Genomic DNA, 18731 nt, shown 5'->3' on the forward strand with positions numbered 1-18731 from the left:
AGACAAAAGTCTACTTTCCCATTAATTGAGCCTAAATGTCATACAAGTGCAGCTCTTAAACATGGTGCTAGTTTCGGCCCAAGACTTCGTAATAAAATTACAAACCATTTTCCAAATTTCAAATATTTTAAAATTGAAGCTTTTAAAAAAGAAAGTTGTAAAATTATCCATGATATATAATATTAACAAATGTATTTTTTTTACCTTTTATTTCTGTCGACTATATTCATGTTTTTATTGAATATCACTGGCTTCTGTCGGATTGTCAATTTATATTAAATGTGTATTTTTCTTTTTCTCTTTCTTCTTTATTCTTGCTCTTGTGTTGTATTTATTGGTTTAAATTAAGTTACTTACTGTAAATTTTATGTTATATTATTGACTAAGACCACACCGTACATGAGCCTGGCTCTTACAGTAGTGGCTAGAAACATTTTTGTTTTATAAATGTAATTTGTACTCACTAGCTGGCTAGTTAAATGAATAAATAAAAATTAGACAAGGAAAATATAAAAATTCATATTCTAAATCAGTGATGTTCAGTTTTTCTTGAAAGTGTACCCCAAAATACCATTTTTTTTTTCGTACCTCCAAACTGCATTGAAGTTATATAAGAAATAACAAGACTATGGTTGATGTTGTGTGCAAAATAAGTTATTGTAGTCGCTGGCGTAGCTCGGTTGGATGAGGCACTTGCCTGCCGATCTGGAATTGTGCTTGGGCTGATTACCTGATTAAGTTTTTTCCGAGGTAATGCAATGTATCCCTTACAGTAGATTTTGTTTCCATACACAAGACCACAGTAATGTATTTAATATCGTTTTATTGCCAAAATATATACATTGTATCAAATGTTTTGCAATACAAAATATTTAAGAAATATTGTCGAATACCCTTAATTATGGTCATATAACACCTTAGAACAGAGGTTCCCAAACTGGAATCGAGGCATTATCAGAGAGAACCCCTCCTCAGAATTTCTTTATGTAATTTTTTTTTTCAGTTATGTTTTATATAAAAGTTGTCGTGAATAAATTATTTAATAATGAAACTACAAATATAAAGAGAACTATGAAAAAAATGCAGAAAAAATGTAACATGAACTGAGGAAGTTCGGGAACCTCTGGCTTAGAAATTAAAACATAGAAATGTTTAACATCCTTTATTAATATTTAAGAATATTTTAATTAGATTCCAAGTAAGCTTATTTTCTTATTCATTGTATTTAATTCTGCATGTAATATTTTTTGCTTAATAATAATAAGTAATGTAATATTTTTCGCTTACAAAAAGATAACATGGGATTCCTAGAATGCCTATAATTTGTGTGGAATGTGTAAGTGGTTCGTGGTTGTGAAGATGAGAATTGTAGCATTAATTATTTTTCTGATAATGATATATTGCGAGTTGCTAAATATCAAGATGTGAGTAGAAATGATAACGGACATTTTTTGCTCAAACTTTCCACGTTATATATTTTCCACGTATTATTTTTAACATGATGGTAATTTTATACATTAAACTGATATGTCATACATGTTTTGGTCATTCAATAAAAAAAAATAAAGTAAAGCCTGAAGTACCAGTTTAATATAAGTAGAGGAACTTTTGTACTGTACTCTGAAATTACAGATGCCTTTAAAAGTAGATGGTGATGTAGGATAATATGTAATAAGGTTATGGCTAGAGTAGCAGTAACAGTAGATGATATTGTGTGGAGTACTAGTTGAATGGAGCAAGCCCAAGCACGCTTAAACAAAACCAACAATATGTTCCATTGTGCTGTCTCCAGATGTTACCTTGAGTCCTTTATCAGGAACAGTATTCTTTTACGTGCTGTAAATGTACGAGACTGAACTCCTATTTTCATCTCCTTTTCGAAGAAAGCCATGCTAAGGAATTTTATCGCCCTCAGGTTTGAACCCCACATCTCAGGTCTGTGGCAAGTATGGTAATCAAAACCAATATATCGCCAAGGACGACTAGAGAATGACAGTAGAATGTATATATTTTCTAGATACTTATGGTTTACCTGGAATTCAACAAGTTGTACTGAAAATATCAGTTCTTAACCAATAGAGAAGTTTACAATATAGTCTTGATTAACATTTTCTTAAGAGTATTATACAGCATTAAATTCCATACTAATATATTTATAATTGCATTAAGGGAAAGTTGAAGACCGAAACAACGAAAATATATTTTTTTCACTTTCAATTTAAACTTGCCACTTTTTTCTGAATCGAATATATATATTATTAAAGTTATCATTTACACCCTTTAAATGGAATGTTTTGAAGCATAAGTACCAATAATAAATCTTATCTTTATCACTGTTTTTCTCAGAATGACATTTTGCGATCTTCAATGTACTTTTTCTCAGAAACTTGAAGTCCAATTTGAATAAAATTTTGCACAGATGCTTATTATACTGTATTACACCAAGTAACGAACAATCATATTGATATGTCTTAAGACTCATTTATACTGCATGTTAAATATTCTGAAAACTTTTTTTTTTTTTTGATTGGAAAAGTGAAACATTAGAAACAATTTCTTTTATATGATGGTAATGAAGATACGGGATTCTCCGTTTCTCAGATTGTAACATATGGCTCTTAACATGTGTGAAAAAATATTCACACTTCTGCCTATGATAGTTTTTAAGAAAAAGTACATTAAAAACCCAATGTTTTGAGTTACTGAGAAAAAACGTAATTTCAAAGAACTTATCATTATTGCTAAACAATTTATCCAATTAGAATGAAATTTATGTGGTATATGCAAGACACACATAGGCCTATACAGATGCTTGGGAAATTTGGTCATTATTGGTTGAGTAGTTTGCAAGATAAAAAAAACTGAATGGTAATCTGTCAGTTTTGATCACTTCAGTCTTCAACCTCCCCTTAAGGGCATGTGCTACTGAGTTTTAGTGAAAAATTTCAGTTTTAACGCTTTTTTTTTTTTTTTTTCAATTTAACATCTCTCTTGTATTAAACTGGACCAATCAAAACAGCAGAAAAAAAGCATAATCAACCAACTATGGGATGCTGCATTCCAAATGTGCTAGAGGACCCAATAGGAAAGAAGACATTTTTCAATTTTCCCACCAAAGAATCATTTGTGCAAAGTTTTAATTCCGTAAGCTAACCTGACCTTTAAAAATTCAGTTTTTCGGATATGAGTTTTTTTTTTTTTTTTTTTTTTTTTTTTTTTCAATCTAGTAAATTAAATTTCTCAAAAACTAAGTAAGATAATTTACCACACATTTTAAACACTGTATTCTATATAAATGTATTATTTCTTTTTTATTTCACTTGAAAAATACATCCAATATAATTTTTTATGCACGACCTTAAGGAAAACATTTAAAAATTGTATTTATTTCAAATCAAAAATGGTAACAAAAAATATTACTCAACTATTCAGCTAAATTTTAAGCCATGAAACTAGAAAAAGTCATGTTTAATCTGATTTAATGACAAGATAATACATTTTTATTTTTTGAGAACCAAATTTACAAACCAAAACATCTGAAAATTTCAACATCATGTAATCTTATTGATAGGAATTAGTGACTAAAATGTCATTGAAATCAGATAAAAATTGTGGAAGTTTTTAAAAGTCAGTAGCACATTTCTTTAAGAAAGGAATATTAAGCTTCTTCCTTTAAAATACTGGCACCAGTAACCAATTAAAAATTATATTTGAATACTTATAAAAATGGATTTTCATGCGTTTGTCAGATGCTGAAGCTTAGAAGTTATCCAATGGAAGGCACTGAGGATTTTTCTTGAAGGTGCCCTTTGCTTCTAAAACTCCTTCAGGGGAACATATCCAAGGATCTGCTGTCATCTTTTGCCATTTGGTGAGTTTAGTCTTCAACTTAAAAAATATATCCTATAAACAAAAGCAATGTGGTGGCGTATTTAAATCTGTAATGTAGGTATCATTTCTTCTGTGTCTTGCAGATACATGATGTAATTCAGATTGAAATAATTGTTTCAGTCTCTTAATTTATTTTGGCTATGTATTGCATTAACACAAAATTAAAACAGTATGTTAACTATACATATATATCTAATTGTAGAAGGTTAAGATTTCAACAAGTGACAAAATTTGTTAGGTTGCCTTATTCCAACAATGTTTGTTTTTTACTTTTTATTGTAGTGATTTTTATGCTTTGTTCATATACTAATATTCAATATCACAGCAATTAATAAATGTTTGACTAAATGACCAAAAATCGGAAGTAAAAAATTAAATGATATTTTTTTACTCTAGCATTGTAAACAGTCTTTATCGTTACTGAAAATCGTGCATAATATACCACATTATTCTACCAGTGCCGTAAAATTATGCCATGCAAACTAAAATGTCATGACTTTTATTATGACATAAGTTGTGCCATAAAGTTAACATTACAAAAACAATTTGCCGTCCAATAATATTTTTGTGCGAGATCGTGCGTATTTGCTTGTTTTCCGCACAGAACCAATACGCGGTAAGTGTGAAATATCACATTCAGTATTCCCAACGTAACACACATAACAATTTCCCTCTTCTTACCGCTTAAGCGCGACATTCATTTTACTGCTTTAGGCTTTTAACATATTATTTTTAGAGACGGTTAACATAGTAATAATTATAAATTGGAAACTTACCACTGCAATTTCACCTAAATTGCAATGTTAATTATTGTTTTTAAATATTTGCAAAAATTAAGTAAAGTCTACTACTCCACTAAACTTATTGCATTCCTGATACAAGTAACATTAAGGAAGCCGTGAAAAAATCAATGAGATTCCAGATGCCGATGTTATTACTGCAATATGTTATATAAATAATATTGTTAAAATATTAAAATGAAAAATAAATCATTACATAACCTTACCGTTTGTTTTAAGTTAGCATTTATAGACTGAGGGAAAAAAAAAGACAGACGTATATCACGGCCTGCTGGAGTATAGTAAACACAGAAAACATTTTACAGCAACAATGTTGAAGAAAGATACTTTGGTGTTCCGAAGTTGGCGTCATTAAACAGAAACCAACATGGAGATTTCATTGCAACTAATTATAAATTCGTCTTTCAGGCATGTAATAAACGATCTTCGCACAAAATAATGTACAGTACACGAGTGGTACGTTTGTTTTCATGTTCTCCGAAATTAAAAAAGCTCAACTACGTTTCGCTTTTTCAGTCTTTTCCTCGACCATGAAAACGTCAGCATACCGCTCTTGTAACGTATATTACTATTAATACATCATTGTTGTCATAGCAACCTTTTTCTTCATGGATTATGATATCAAAATAAATAATGCTGCCATACAAAAAAAATAACAAATGAAACACGTTGAGATAATATCTCAATATTAAGGAAAAATAACATTAACTGGAAGATACATAAATTCGTAAAAAATATTAGAATTCTGCACTTAACAAACCTTGTATGCTGGTTTAGTTGCCACATTGTTGAGCTCTTCAGCATCAAGTTTGAGGTCATATAATTCCCACTCATCTCTGTAGTAGTAGCTCCTCAATGTCTTGTACCACATCAAAGATTGCTTAGAGCGTGTTCTGTTTAACAGATCCTATGTAAACACAGTGCATTAAAATAATTATTTATATTACATGGTCGGCAAACAATTATTTATATTTGGAAGGCATTCATTCCCCCCCCCCCACTCCCCTCTTTGCTGATAAGGAGTCTAGCAAAATTGTGCTGCTTATGGCAAATTTAAGAATTAACAGAAACAAGTATTTGTTTTAAATTTAGAAATATCATTATTGTTGTAAGATACCCGTACCTGAAATGAGGGGGAAATGTAGAAATCCTGGTCTATTGGAAAAGGCATTTTGAAGTTAAGGTTATGGATGAGTTTGTATCTCTTGGTTCGTACAGCTCTCATGGGGTAGTACATTGTAACTTCATGATGACTGTGACTAGCAAACACAGCGCCTGTGTCTTTTGCTGGCTCTATAAACAAGAAAAATACCATAGAAATCATTATATGAAAGCACTACTCGTATATATTTTGCCTATAATATCTTCATACATGAAAAAGGACAAAAGTCAATAAAATACATATTTGTCGGAATTAAGAACTAGGGTCCTAATTTTCTCATAATAAAAAAATTATATACTGTGTCTGGGCTAGAGGTACACATAAATAACAGCCAATAATGCAAGAACTATCGGTATTCCCCAGCTATGGGACTGATGCCAGGTGGTCTACGGCGAGTCCTAGGTCTCACTTCACTTCATTCCTGTTTGGTTGGTTTTTTTCCGAGGTTTTCCCCAACCGTAAGGCAAATGCCAGGTAATCTGTTGGCAAATCCTCGGCCTCATCTCATCTCACTACATCTCACCAAAGAATTGTAAAAAATTGAAATTTAAATTGTAAAAATTGTAATTGTAATCTTGTAAAATTTTTACTTGTTCCACATCTTAAAGCTTCATTGCTAATGTAAGATCTATGGAATATAATAAATGAAATATATCTCATAGATTTCATCGAATATGAAACAGACACACCAGAAATAAGTGTTTTTTTTTCCTCCTCCCCACCACCCAATGGAATCTGACAGTGATAGGACACACATCCTTGACATGTTCCAGAACTTTACTTTTCCACATTTTCTCCAGGTTTCACATTTCAGAAGAGCTCTCTCAATTAATATCACTCAATAAAAGAATTGTATTCCAATGGATACCATCCCATTGTGGAATCCTGGGAAACGAGAATGCGGATGCTTTAGCAAAGAAGGGCAGCACTGCTACTTACAAACCTGTTACTAAATCTACGTATTACTCTGTGAAGAGATTTATTAAATCTACATACTTAGACTTCAACAAACAAAATTTGATAGCACAATCCCAAGGGAAAAAATATGGAACTCTCTGCATCATAATCCACAGTTAATTCCCGATTTACCACGAAAATCGTCTGTAGCTGCATTTAGATTGGCAACAGGCTATGATTGTTTGGCCAAACACCTGCATAGAATTGGAATATATCAGTCCCCTAACTGCCCATTGTGCAACTCAAACCAAGAAATGGATTCGGAACACCTCAAAATCTGTGCTTCAGTGGCTGGTCATGATAATATCTTTGAAAAATATTGGAGTACAAGAGGTCAAATGACTTTATTGTCAAACGCCTGGCATTAGAAAACAACAACAACAACATTTCAGGAGAATGGTACCAGTACCACCATATTTCTATCCAGCACCCACCATACTTTCATGGAAATGTTAACATGTTTTTTAATGAGATTTTTCCTGAAACTGGATCGGAAGAGGGGGACCCAACTGTCTGGCCACCTAGATCCCTCGATATGACACCATTGGACGTTTTTGCATGGGGTCTTGTTAAAGCTGTTGGACAATTTGAAACAGCGTATCACTGAAGTAGGTAGTTGCATTAGTGTCTAAAATGCCAGTAAACGCTTGACAAGAGTTTGAGTATCATTTTGATATTTGTCGAGCTACAAATAGTGCCAACATTAAAGTGTACTAACGTGCCTAAAATGTTTTTGAGTTACTCTGTACAGTATAGGAAAAATAAATTTAATAAACCTTATAGCCTAGATATGTATTTTTGAATACCTCTAGCCCAGACATTCACTATTGGGAAGAACGGGTCCACACCTGTGGAGTAACGGTCAGCGCGTCTGGCTGCGAAACCAGGTGGCCCGGGTTCGAATCCCGGTCGGGGCAAGTTATCTGGTTGAGGTTTTTTCCTGGGTTTTCTCTCAACCCAATACGAGCAAATGCTGGGTAACTTTCGGTGTTGGACCCCGGACTCATTTCACCGGCATTATCACCTTCATATCATTCAGATGCTAAATAACCTAGATGTTGATACAGCGTCGTAAAATAACTCAATAAAATTGGGAAGAACGGGAAAAATAACTTGCAAATAAATGTCTGTACATGCCCTAATATTTAATATATTTCGCTTTAAATTATATTTATTACAGATAAATGCCTATATTCATAATTTTACTCTTTGTAATTTCATATAATTTCAACTAGTTATGATTGGAAATTCATATTATCATAGCATTTCACAATATTTATAAAATATAACAGTATGAGCATGAAATAATATACATTACCTTTTACGAGTAATGGCAGCAGTGACTTTCCAGTTAATATAGGCTTTTGATAACTCTTTTTATTAATAGAGTAAGATACATTGAACCAATCTAATAATGTAGGTGCAATGTCTAGGAGACTTGTCATGCTGTACGTCACTTCATTATGGCGGTCTTTCGGTCGTGGAGACGAGATTAACATCGGTTCAGCCATCCCTGTGACGAGCACAAAGACTTGATCAGAATGGGTCTCACAAACGAAAGAACACACCTTCTTCTCAAATGCTGTATGCTGCAGAGTGTTGAGTGGTGAGTTAAAATTAATATATTTATGTATTTTTTCTATCAATTTCAATCAAGGTCTGTTCAAAGCTTAATCAAAATTACCTGATTCATAGCCAATAAAATAGATAATATATTCACTTGTTACCTTTTATCAGGAATAGGGTTTTTACATGAAATATATCTACGTCACAAAACCTCTACTTTTAATTTCTGTAATGATAATAAGTTCAAACTTGTTAAATTAACAATTTTTAATAATGTACTGTCTTAAACTATTGAAATTTAAGAGGTATTATACCTTTGTGACAAGTTTCGGCGTGGTTTCTATTATTATCAAACATTCTAGTGAGGTGTTGCACGTTTTTCCAGCTTCTTCTTGCTTAATATCGTTGTGGGGAGGTCTAGGTAGTGATAGGAGTGTGTTTGTGTGTTAGTAGGCGTACCACTTATGTTTCAATAGTTTAACATAATAGATTACTATTACTAAAAGTTGTAAATTAAGATATTATCATTTATCATTGATGAAATACAAGTGTTAAAAGTGTGAGAATCAAAAATTAATTTTAATTTCTTTGATGAAAGATGAGTGGAATGGAGAAAAATTCTTTCCAGCACTGAGATTTGAATCCGGGTTTTCAGCTCTACGTGCTGACACTCTATCCACTAAGCCACACCGGATTCCCATCCCAATGTTGGATTGAATCCTCTCAGTTTAAGTTCCACTTTCTGGGTTCCCTCTAGTGGCCTACCCTCATGCACTGCGTCATAGATGTATGACAGTGGCACAATGTCCACACATGTGCAGAGGTGCCGGAGAGATTTTTTCTCCATTCCATCATATGATGACGTAGAATTTCTGCACGGAAATATCATATGTACTTCGGTACATCGTAATAATATGTATTATGCGAAAAATAATCACTTAGTGACTTAAGACGGTGCTTATTCCGTTGGATCCCGGCCACTTAGTCACTCATAACGAGTGCACCTCTGCACATGTGTGGACATTGTGCCACTGTCATACATCTATGACGCAGTGCATGAGGGTAGGGGACTAGAGGGAACCCAAGAGATGGAACTTAAACTGAGAGGATTCAATCTGACATCGGGATGGGAATCCGGTGTGGCTTAGTGGATAGAGCGTCAGGACGTAGAGGTGAAAACCTGGGCTCAAATCCCGGTGCCGGAGAGAATTTTTCTCCGTTTCACTCATCTTTCATCATATGATGATGCAGAATTTCTGCACAGAAATATCATATGTACTTCGGTAAAAAAAAAAGGTAAAGGTATCCCCGTAACATGCCATGAAGGCACTTGGGGGGCATGGAGGTAGAGCCCCATGATTTCCATGACCTCAGCACTAGAATGAGGTGGTGTGGTCGGCACCACGCTCTGACCGTCTTTTACCCCCGAGAAAGACCCGGTACTCAATTTTATAGGAGGCTGAGTGAACCTCGGGGCCGTTCTGAAAGTTTGGCAACGAGAAAAAATCCTGTCACCACCTGGGATCGAACCCCGGACCTTTCAGTCTGTAGCCAGCTGCTCTACCAACTGAGCTACCCGGCCGCTATATGTACTTCGGTACATTGTATAATTTCTTTCCCATGAAGACCATTATCACTCTACTCTTTCAGTGGTGAGCTAAAATTTTGTCTGTGTGTACTATATTTATGTTAAAAGTATTAGCAAAATAAAATGAAATGAAAAAAAAAATGTATTCTAGACCCTTGTGGTCAACTGCAATTCAGCAGCAGACAAAAATTATTAGATTTTATTAGTAGTGTTAAGATTCAGTCACTGTTAGTTATGTTCAGTTAAGTAAAATAAAGTATATATCCACACAAATTATTGTAGTCATGAAGAAGATCAAGACGTATGAGCTAAGTAGCGTGAAAAGCATTATAGTTTAAGATGGTGATGTTTCCTGTGACTTTTACATACTTTTAACTTATAATAACGATAATAATGATAACAGTAAATAATAATAATAATAATAATAATAATAATAATAATGATAACAGTAAATAATAATAATAATAATAATAATAATAATAATAATAATAATAATAATAATAATAATACCTGGGTCATAGAGGTTTGTGCGTCCACTTGGAAATGGGATACCATTATCTGATGAATAAATGATGAGTGTATCGTCACTGTGTCCTGCTGATTTCAGCTCTTGTAACACCAGCCCCACACCTTTCATATGAATTAAAAGAAATAGAATTGTTTTTCACATATTTAAAACTCACAAAATCTCGGGTTTTACTTCCCATAACTGTGACAACAAACTACCCATAAATCAAACTGTTAATTGATGACTGAAAGATGTGTGATTAGGGTTACTGAATGTCGTGGACTGAAATGTGCCTATTTAGTGATATTTTCCCCCTGTTTTTCCTTATACCTTCCTTGAGGTCTTTTCTTTCTTTAAAATTTTCTGAATTCCTTCAGTTGGATAGCATACCCGTGAATGAGACAAACTATTTTGAAACTCACATACATCAGATATTCCATTTCATAGTCTCAAGATTTCTTGCAAAGCATCGAAAATTTCGTGTACCGGTACATTTTAAATTTCCTTCACTAACTTTCACCTCTTTCATCATTTCACTGTCTTTACACAATTGAAGAGTATTGGAAAAAACAATTAATAACCCTCATTTTTAGATTTTATAGTTAAGTGCTGAAATACAATGGTAAACCTGCACCAACATAAATGAAGCTAACAATTTAAGAGTAAGACAATAGAGGCAGAGTAATTATCGTTATACTTTAGCTGCATTTACCTCAGTGCAGGTTTACCATTATATTTCTGTACTTAGCTAGAAAAATCTAAAAATGAGAATTATGATTGTTTTTCCCTATAATTTTCATTTACAATATATTATAACTATATTTTTATTACATATTTTGGAATTTTGTATTTAAGTAAGATATTATGGTTCCAAATAAGGATCTAACATTCTAAACGTGTTAAGTGCCAAAACAACTTTCTGAGATATTGATGAAAAACACATTGCGAAAAGCATGTTGAGATACCTACAACACTGTCTTTTGGCACACGAAGAGTCACTTACAGTTGAGCTACGGCAAAGACAATTCAGTATGATATTCTCATATGGATGTTTAAATTTAAATTTAAATTATGGTTTATTTAATGATGCTCGCAATTGCCGAGGCTATATCAGCGTCGCCGGTGTGCCAGAATTTTGTCCCGCAGGATTCTTTTACATGCCAGTAAATCTACTGACATGAGCCTGTCGCAATCTCGAGCACAGAAGGCCAGCACTATACCGGCTACACTACCCAGCCGACTATATGGATGTTACTCCCTTAGATTGAATAAAATTAAATTTAAAATATTTGGCACTTAGCACATTTGGAATGTTAGGTTTTTAATTGTATTCGAAGTCGAATCAAACTGTAAAAATTTCAAAACTAGATAAAGAAACAGATTTGGTTTAAAATATAGAATGAACTCTGCAGAAACTTAGAATATTTAGAATATTATGTCTTCATTATTATTTCACAGTTATCAAACTAAAGTATTAAATTATTACAATAAAAATGAAAAATAACCTTTTTTTACCCTCGAGAGTGTATTTTTGAGAACGTAAACAATAACTTGCTGTCTGGTATTGTGTTTGCATGGCAGAACATTTTAATGCATAATTTGGTCAATTTTATTGATACTGTAAAGTGGAGTGACACTGAACGCTGAGGTGACTTTGGACAGTAATTTAGCGCCTTTCTAAATTAATTGCTGTACCCAATTGCGAAAACACTGTTTAAATTGTCAATAAATTAGTTCAGTTTCTTCGCAATTGGGTACAGCATTTAATTTAGAAAGGTGCTAAATTACTGTTCAAAGTCACCTCGGCGTTCATAGTCACCCCACTTTACGGTATCTTAAAATTTCTTTCACAGATATAAAGCTAAAAGTTCATATTAAATTAGGTACTATAAGAAAAATGAAAAATAGTTTTCTTTAACCCTGTAACCTCTTAAATTTGTAAGCTCAAGGAAGTTTCAGGCATATTTTAAAAGAAAATTCAGTATAGGTAATTCGTTTGCGTGCAAGCTATCTTATTAATCATCTACCTTGGTCTAGCCTGGAGATAGTTGTGTACTGGGCAGCAACATCTTGGCGAGCTGCTGGGGTATCTTGGATGAAGTATGGCAATTCAATTTCTTCTGGCTTGTAATAGATTGGATGCCAGTCTTCGATGACACCCATACCAGGTTCCCCATTCCCAAACTTCTCACAGAAGGTTCCATATTCTGGATGAACATGCCCACATCGATGTGGGTCATGGAATGCCACATACAGAAAAAACGGACTGCATAACACAAAAAGACAGAATTAAAAATTATAGCTATGAAATAAGAGTTTTGTTTAGTTAATATTAGAATAGTTCTTACACTACAGGCTCTACTATTATATTTATTTAAACTTGAAATTAAATTAAGTAGAATTAACTGAAATTGGCTATAATTCAATAGAAAGAAATTGAGCCATTTTGTATTTACAATAATATTTATATTTCAATAATTATATCTTCCTATATATTTTGAAAATTTCTTATAAAAACTATGTACCAGTATACAGAAATCTGGACAAACATATATGAATTTCGAAGAATCTACAATCTGTTGAAATTTTGGAAATTCAATACATGTTAAATTTAGTGGACTCAGAAGTTTGAAAACATTGTTCTCAGTGCAGTTATATGATTTTGTCTAAGTTAATTACACATTTCTGTAAAGATCCATTCTTTTACTACTCCGTAAATACGGGATTTTGAACTTCCCATATGAAGTCAATAAGGGATAAGATTTTACAATCTCAAATACAGGATGTCCCATACAATATGGGATACCTGGAACTCTACTTTGGGCCATGGTTTTGATAGAGTATTCAATAAAACGTCATTTATAAGATTTAAGCTGGCGAGATTAGTGGAAAAACAGTGTATTTTGCGGAAAAGCTTGGGTGAGAGCAAATTAAGCAGAACATAGAAGAGGTTGAGGAAAAAATCAAGTTAAAGATATACTGAGACAGCATTGTAAGCAGAAGCATCTTCGTGAAGTTTTCTTGTACATTTTTAACTTATTGTTATCATTGATATTCTTACTCTGAGGAATTCTGTGAGAGAAATTCTCGAACCAGAAGTTTGATCTTCGTGATATTCCGCCCCACTTGCAAGATTGAATTATTTTCTTCTGTTTCAGCATAATTGAATGGATAGACATGACTGGGACCGACATGTTTCTTTCCAATAATTCCTGTTTCAAAGCAAATCAATTGTATGAGAACATTTGTAATACACCAATATGAAATACTTCCTATTTAAATTTGATTACTCATTGTAGGATACTTACCTGTTCTTATTCCGTGTTCTGCTAAAATTGCGGGAAGACTCTTGACGTCATCAAATGAATTAAAATGATGAACTCCTTGATGTAAACCATACATTCCATTCTGATGAATTGGTAGCCCAGTCAAAATGGCTGAACGGCTGAAAAAATGCTTATCAGATACAGATACAGAATTTGATTCACCATAAATATACGTTTTGGCTTCATAAAAAAATATCTTAGAAAATTACAAACTATAAACCTAAATTGTACAATTTCTGTATAAAATGAAAAAGACAAAGTAGGTCTATATAAAAAGTAATTTGTTATTGAGCTTAGAAATTTACACAACAAATAAAAAATAATAATAATAATAATAATAATAATAATAATAATAATAATAATAAACGAGAAGAATTCTAAAAAAAATTCTAAATTTTATGATAGAAATTCATCTGTACTATAAAAAAGATTTTTCAGTAAAATGAATTTTACACTTTTTCTAAATGCGGTCTGATTTATATCTTTAAGCCATTTTGACAGTTTATTGTGAAGAATCACACCTTTGTGAGAAATGCTATTAAGGCTTTTAACAGTTCTAATGTAATTTACATCCAGATGTGTAGATGTCCTAGTGACATAGGTATGAAGATTGCAATTTAAAAAAAATTCGGAATATGTATGATAAGACTCTCCTGTGTTTTCAACGTACCTCGTTTACATGTTTCGACCTATTTATGGGTCATCTTCAGAACTGGTCGTTGTTGGTCTTGGCGCCTCTTGTTCTGTTTCCTGTGAGGGTGTGTTCGTGTGGTATAGTGTAGAGTCAAAAAGTGTGTGTGTTTTGAAGCTGTGTTGTGTGTTGAGAATTTCGTTGGGGTGTGTCTGTATATTTCATATTGTTCTAGTGTGTTTAGTTTCTGGCACAGACACAAGAAAACACACCCCAACGAAATTCTCAACATACAACACAACTTCAAAACACACACACTCTTTGACTATACACTATACCAAACGAACGCACCCTCACAGTCAACAGAACAAGAGGCGCCAAGACCAAAAACGACCAGTTCTGAAGATGACCCATAAATAGGTCGAAACATGTAAACGAGGTACGTTGAAATTTAACACAGGAAAGTCTTATAATAGTACATAATTATTCCGAAGTGACACAGTGTTAAAAGTTGTGTAATCAAGATGTATAAAAAAAATTGTTTATATTTTTGTGTAAATTTTTGTATATCAAATGAATTGACATTTCAAAAGGACATATTAAATCAATGATGTGCTACATAACAAATAAATGTTTGCTTAAAAATTCGGAGCTTACACAGATTTAATTGAAATCGAGGTTATGCACCTTCTTGATCGTGATTTAATTATATTAAATATTAATAAAAATATTTGAATTTTCAACATTTGTAGGTCCTATTAATTTATAATCTACCTATTAATTATTCAGGATGTTAAATTCTTTTAGAGCTTCTGTTTTGAAGATTCATGTATAATATACATTACAATTTGTTCATCATATGAAATGAAGTAGACTAAAGAGATGTCACATAAGATATGGTTCGAGGCTGTCAGACCGAGTTGTATTTATTTATAGTAAATAAGAACGAGTTTACTTGTAATTATTACATTCGCTTGACTTGCATAAAGATAAAATGTTAGCCCTTCCAATTCCGACTCACTTTTCTCATATCATATGCCTCACAATAGTTTTCCACCTAACAGTAATCAATCTCATAAACAGTATCTAATGATTATACAATGTGGATATTTATATTGTAGCTACCTTGGAGAGCAGCTGCTCACTGAAGTATAAGCATTATTGAAAATCAAACTCCTCTTTCCTAAGGCATCAAGATTTGGTGTTTGACAAATCTTGTTTCTGTACACTCCCATTTCAAATCCTCCATCATCAGCTGGCATAAAAAAGAAATAAAAGATAAAAATAAGACATTAATATAAACAAATATTTACCTTAATTAATTAATATATTTATTTGTTTGTCCGTTTATTTATTTATTTCACTCAAGTTCCATCCTAAAAAAGGCAGTATACAATAGTTAACATGAAAATAATTCAATCATACATTTAAACTCTAAGTAAACTTACAATTTAAATTAAGAGAGAAATTAGACAATTTAAAATGAAAGAGACAATAATATATAACTTTGTTATAGAAAATAATGGCAATACATTCATTTGCTTACATTTAAACTTATTTATACGGTACTGTATACAGGTAATCTATATTAGATACTAAGGGACTTCAAATAAAAGAAGTGATAAGTTTGATGTAGACTGCTGAAAGCAATATGGGGATAATAATTGTGATGTTGATGTATATAAAAAATATTAACAGACAACAGTACGAAATAGTTCTCTCTCTCTACAGAAAAAAGTTTAATATGTTGTACATAGATGATTTTTTTCCCAGCAATTACGAAATAATGAAAGACAATTATTAATCTTATTATGAGGAAACGTAGGAATTGTATATATACTGTAGTATCTTTTGTTATATTTTGTTGTTTCTTTGAGGGGGGGGGGGATAATTAATAACGTGATATTCTGTCACATGAAATAAGTCTCTGAAAACAATCCAGATGTCACAGTTTCTAAAATTCTAAATAAGTCTCCTGAAGACAATCCAGATATCACAGTTTCTAAAATTCTAATAATTAGACAAGCAAGATTGATAGCCCTTTGAGTAGCTGTGGAAAATATTATTTTTTAAGATTGTAATATGCTGATTAAATTAGGCCTATACTGAATCAATTTCATAAAGAAACAAAAAAAAAATTAAAAGTATGAAAATCAGATAAGTATGCACTGAGAACTGCAATGTCTTTTACTTTCTAGACTTTTTCACTTATAATTTAATGGTTGTATTGTATTGTATTTATTAACATTCCATGGTATTCATACATGCTTACAGCTAGAATATGGAACAAGTCAAAAAACTTAATACTATTATAAAATCTTAATTTATAGTCACAGTCTAGATGAAATATATACAGACGAGATTTACAATATAGTCTACTAGTACAACACATAGTTTTAGTATCAATTTCATGAAGTGTTATTGAATGTCATGAATTCACCTACAGAATAGAAGGCGTGAGAAATTAGGTACTTCTTTAATTTGGCCCTAAATAATTTTATGTTTTGAGTTTCATTTTTTATATCGATAGGGAGGCTATTAAAAATTTTTACTGCCATATAACGCACTCCTTTTTGATAGTACGATAGACTTGCCGATGGAGTATGAAAGTCATTTTTTTGACGTGTATTTATGCTATGAACTGTTGAATTAGTTACAAAGTTTTCACGATTACATACGAGGAAGACTATTAATAAAAAGATATACTGACAAGCCATGGGCATTATTTGTAGTTTTTTGAAAATAGTCCTACACGATTCCCTAGATTTGGCACCTACTATCATTCTAATTACTCTTTTTTGTAATAGAAATATATTGTTACTATCTGTGGAATTTCCCCAGAATATTATTCCAAAACTCATTACTGAGTAGAAGTATGCAAAGTATATTGTTTTTAAGGTATTGATATTTACTATCTTTTGCATAGATCTTATAGCAAAACAAGCTGAATTTAGTTTGGGGGTAATTTCTTTAATATGATTTTGCCAATTTAACACATTATCGATTTTTAAGCCAAGAAATTTGGTTGTTGTTGTTTTTAATAGGGATCTATTGTTAATTATTGCGCTAGAAATTTGCGACGTTGAATTTGGACAGGATTTAAATTGAATTATGTTAGTTTTGTTACAATTTAATACTAATTTATTAACTGAGAACCAGTCACATATTTTGAAGAGAATTTCCTCTGTTGAAGATTGGAATGTGTTGGAGTTATTGGCTGTAATTACTATACTTGTGTCATCTGCAAATAATATGGGATGACCTACATCTTTTATAGGAGGGGGCAAGATCATTTATAAACACTAGAAAATGTAGGGGACCTAATATTGATCCTTGAGGAATTCCTTGAGGTTGACTTAATAGGCCTAATAATAATAATAATAATAATAATAATAATAATAATAATAATAATAATAATAATAATGTCTAATGTTAGCTGTCTGTCAATAGATTAGTATACATCTACAAGTTTCTGACATTGTCAGAATTTTAAAGTTACATAAAAATCTTAAAATAAAAAATTAGCAGATTGAAATTACACAAACTAATTAACAATAACAATTACATTCATTTGCTGTTCTGAAATTCATGATTGTACATGAATTATTATGAAATTTATTTTATGCATAATTATGCAGTACCGGCAAGTATAATAATAATAATAATAATAATAATAATAATAATAATAATAATAATAATAATAATAATAGAGTAGTATGTAAAGGTCTCCAGAATCTCCCCTCCATTATATTAACACTGTCAACGTGATTTTCCGCCATTTCAAAAATAAATTTAGAGGTAAGAAGATATTTCGAGAGTATGATATTGCGATTTATAATAGTGGCCCTTATGGAGGCCGCAGAAAAGTAGGGAATAGGCTGGCTAGAACGGCAGCGAAATCATTGGAGGCTGTCAAAAGAGTGTACAGTACCGGTATTTGCACGAGTCGTATTTGCTGTTAAATACGACTCACATATGCCACTGAACGTCACACGGCGACGGTACATTACTCACCACCCCATATGGAAACCTTTCCAAATATGTACAGTATTATATTAGCGTATAGCAAAAATATACATGCAGTGTTACCGATTATAAGAAGAGCATTTTTCTTTGACGTTTTACACAAACTTGCCGTAAATAAAGTGCATACAAAAACAAATAAATAGATGCGAATGATCATTTTTAACTCTGAGATTTCGCAGTGACGTTGTAACGTTCACAAGACTTATCCCTACGACCCTACTACAATTTATCCATTGGTCTATATTATGAGGAAGTGAGATCAGACATCTCTAGTGT

General features: G+C 32.1%; 1 protein-coding gene across 1 annotated transcript; it reads right to left on the reverse strand.

The window, feature by feature from the left end:
* Nucleotides 1-806: 806 nt before the first annotated feature.
* On the reverse strand, nucleotides 807-18726 carry Sgsh (N-sulfoglucosamine sulfohydrolase). Its single transcript, XM_069829599.1, has 10 exons — nucleotides 18519-18726; nucleotides 15555-15684; nucleotides 13781-13917; nucleotides 13534-13684; nucleotides 12500-12738; nucleotides 10475-10594; nucleotides 8129-8323; nucleotides 5815-5984; nucleotides 5452-5598; nucleotides 807-3903 (listed from the first exon to the last, which is right to left on the reverse strand). Exons 1-10 carry the CDS (start codon nucleotides 18610-18612, stop codon nucleotides 3760-3762), a joined length of 1527 nt encoding a protein of 508 aa, XP_069685700.1. The 5' UTR covers nucleotides 18613-18726; the 3' UTR covers nucleotides 807-3759.
* Nucleotides 18727-18731: the final 5 nt, after the last annotated feature.

Source organism: Periplaneta americana, chromosome 6, assembly GCF_040183065.1.
Source record: "Periplaneta americana isolate PAMFEO1 chromosome 6, P.americana_PAMFEO1_priV1, whole genome shotgun sequence".
Classification (NCBI taxonomy): domain Eukaryota; kingdom Metazoa; phylum Arthropoda; class Insecta; order Blattodea; family Blattidae; genus Periplaneta; species Periplaneta americana.

Coding starts and splice junctions, on each gene's coding strand:
- Sgsh (XM_069829599.1), bottom strand. CDS start 18,612: ATGATCATTCGCATCTATTTATTTGTTTTTGTATGCACTTTATTTACG. Junction 10,595..12,499: donor TATCTCCAGGCTAGACCAAG/GTAGATGATTAA, acceptor TTCATATGAAAG/GTGTGGGGCTGGTGTTACAA. Junction 3,904..5,451: donor CAACTAAACCAGCATACAAG/GTTTGTTAAGTG, acceptor TTTTGTTTATAG/GATATATTTTTTAAGTTGAA.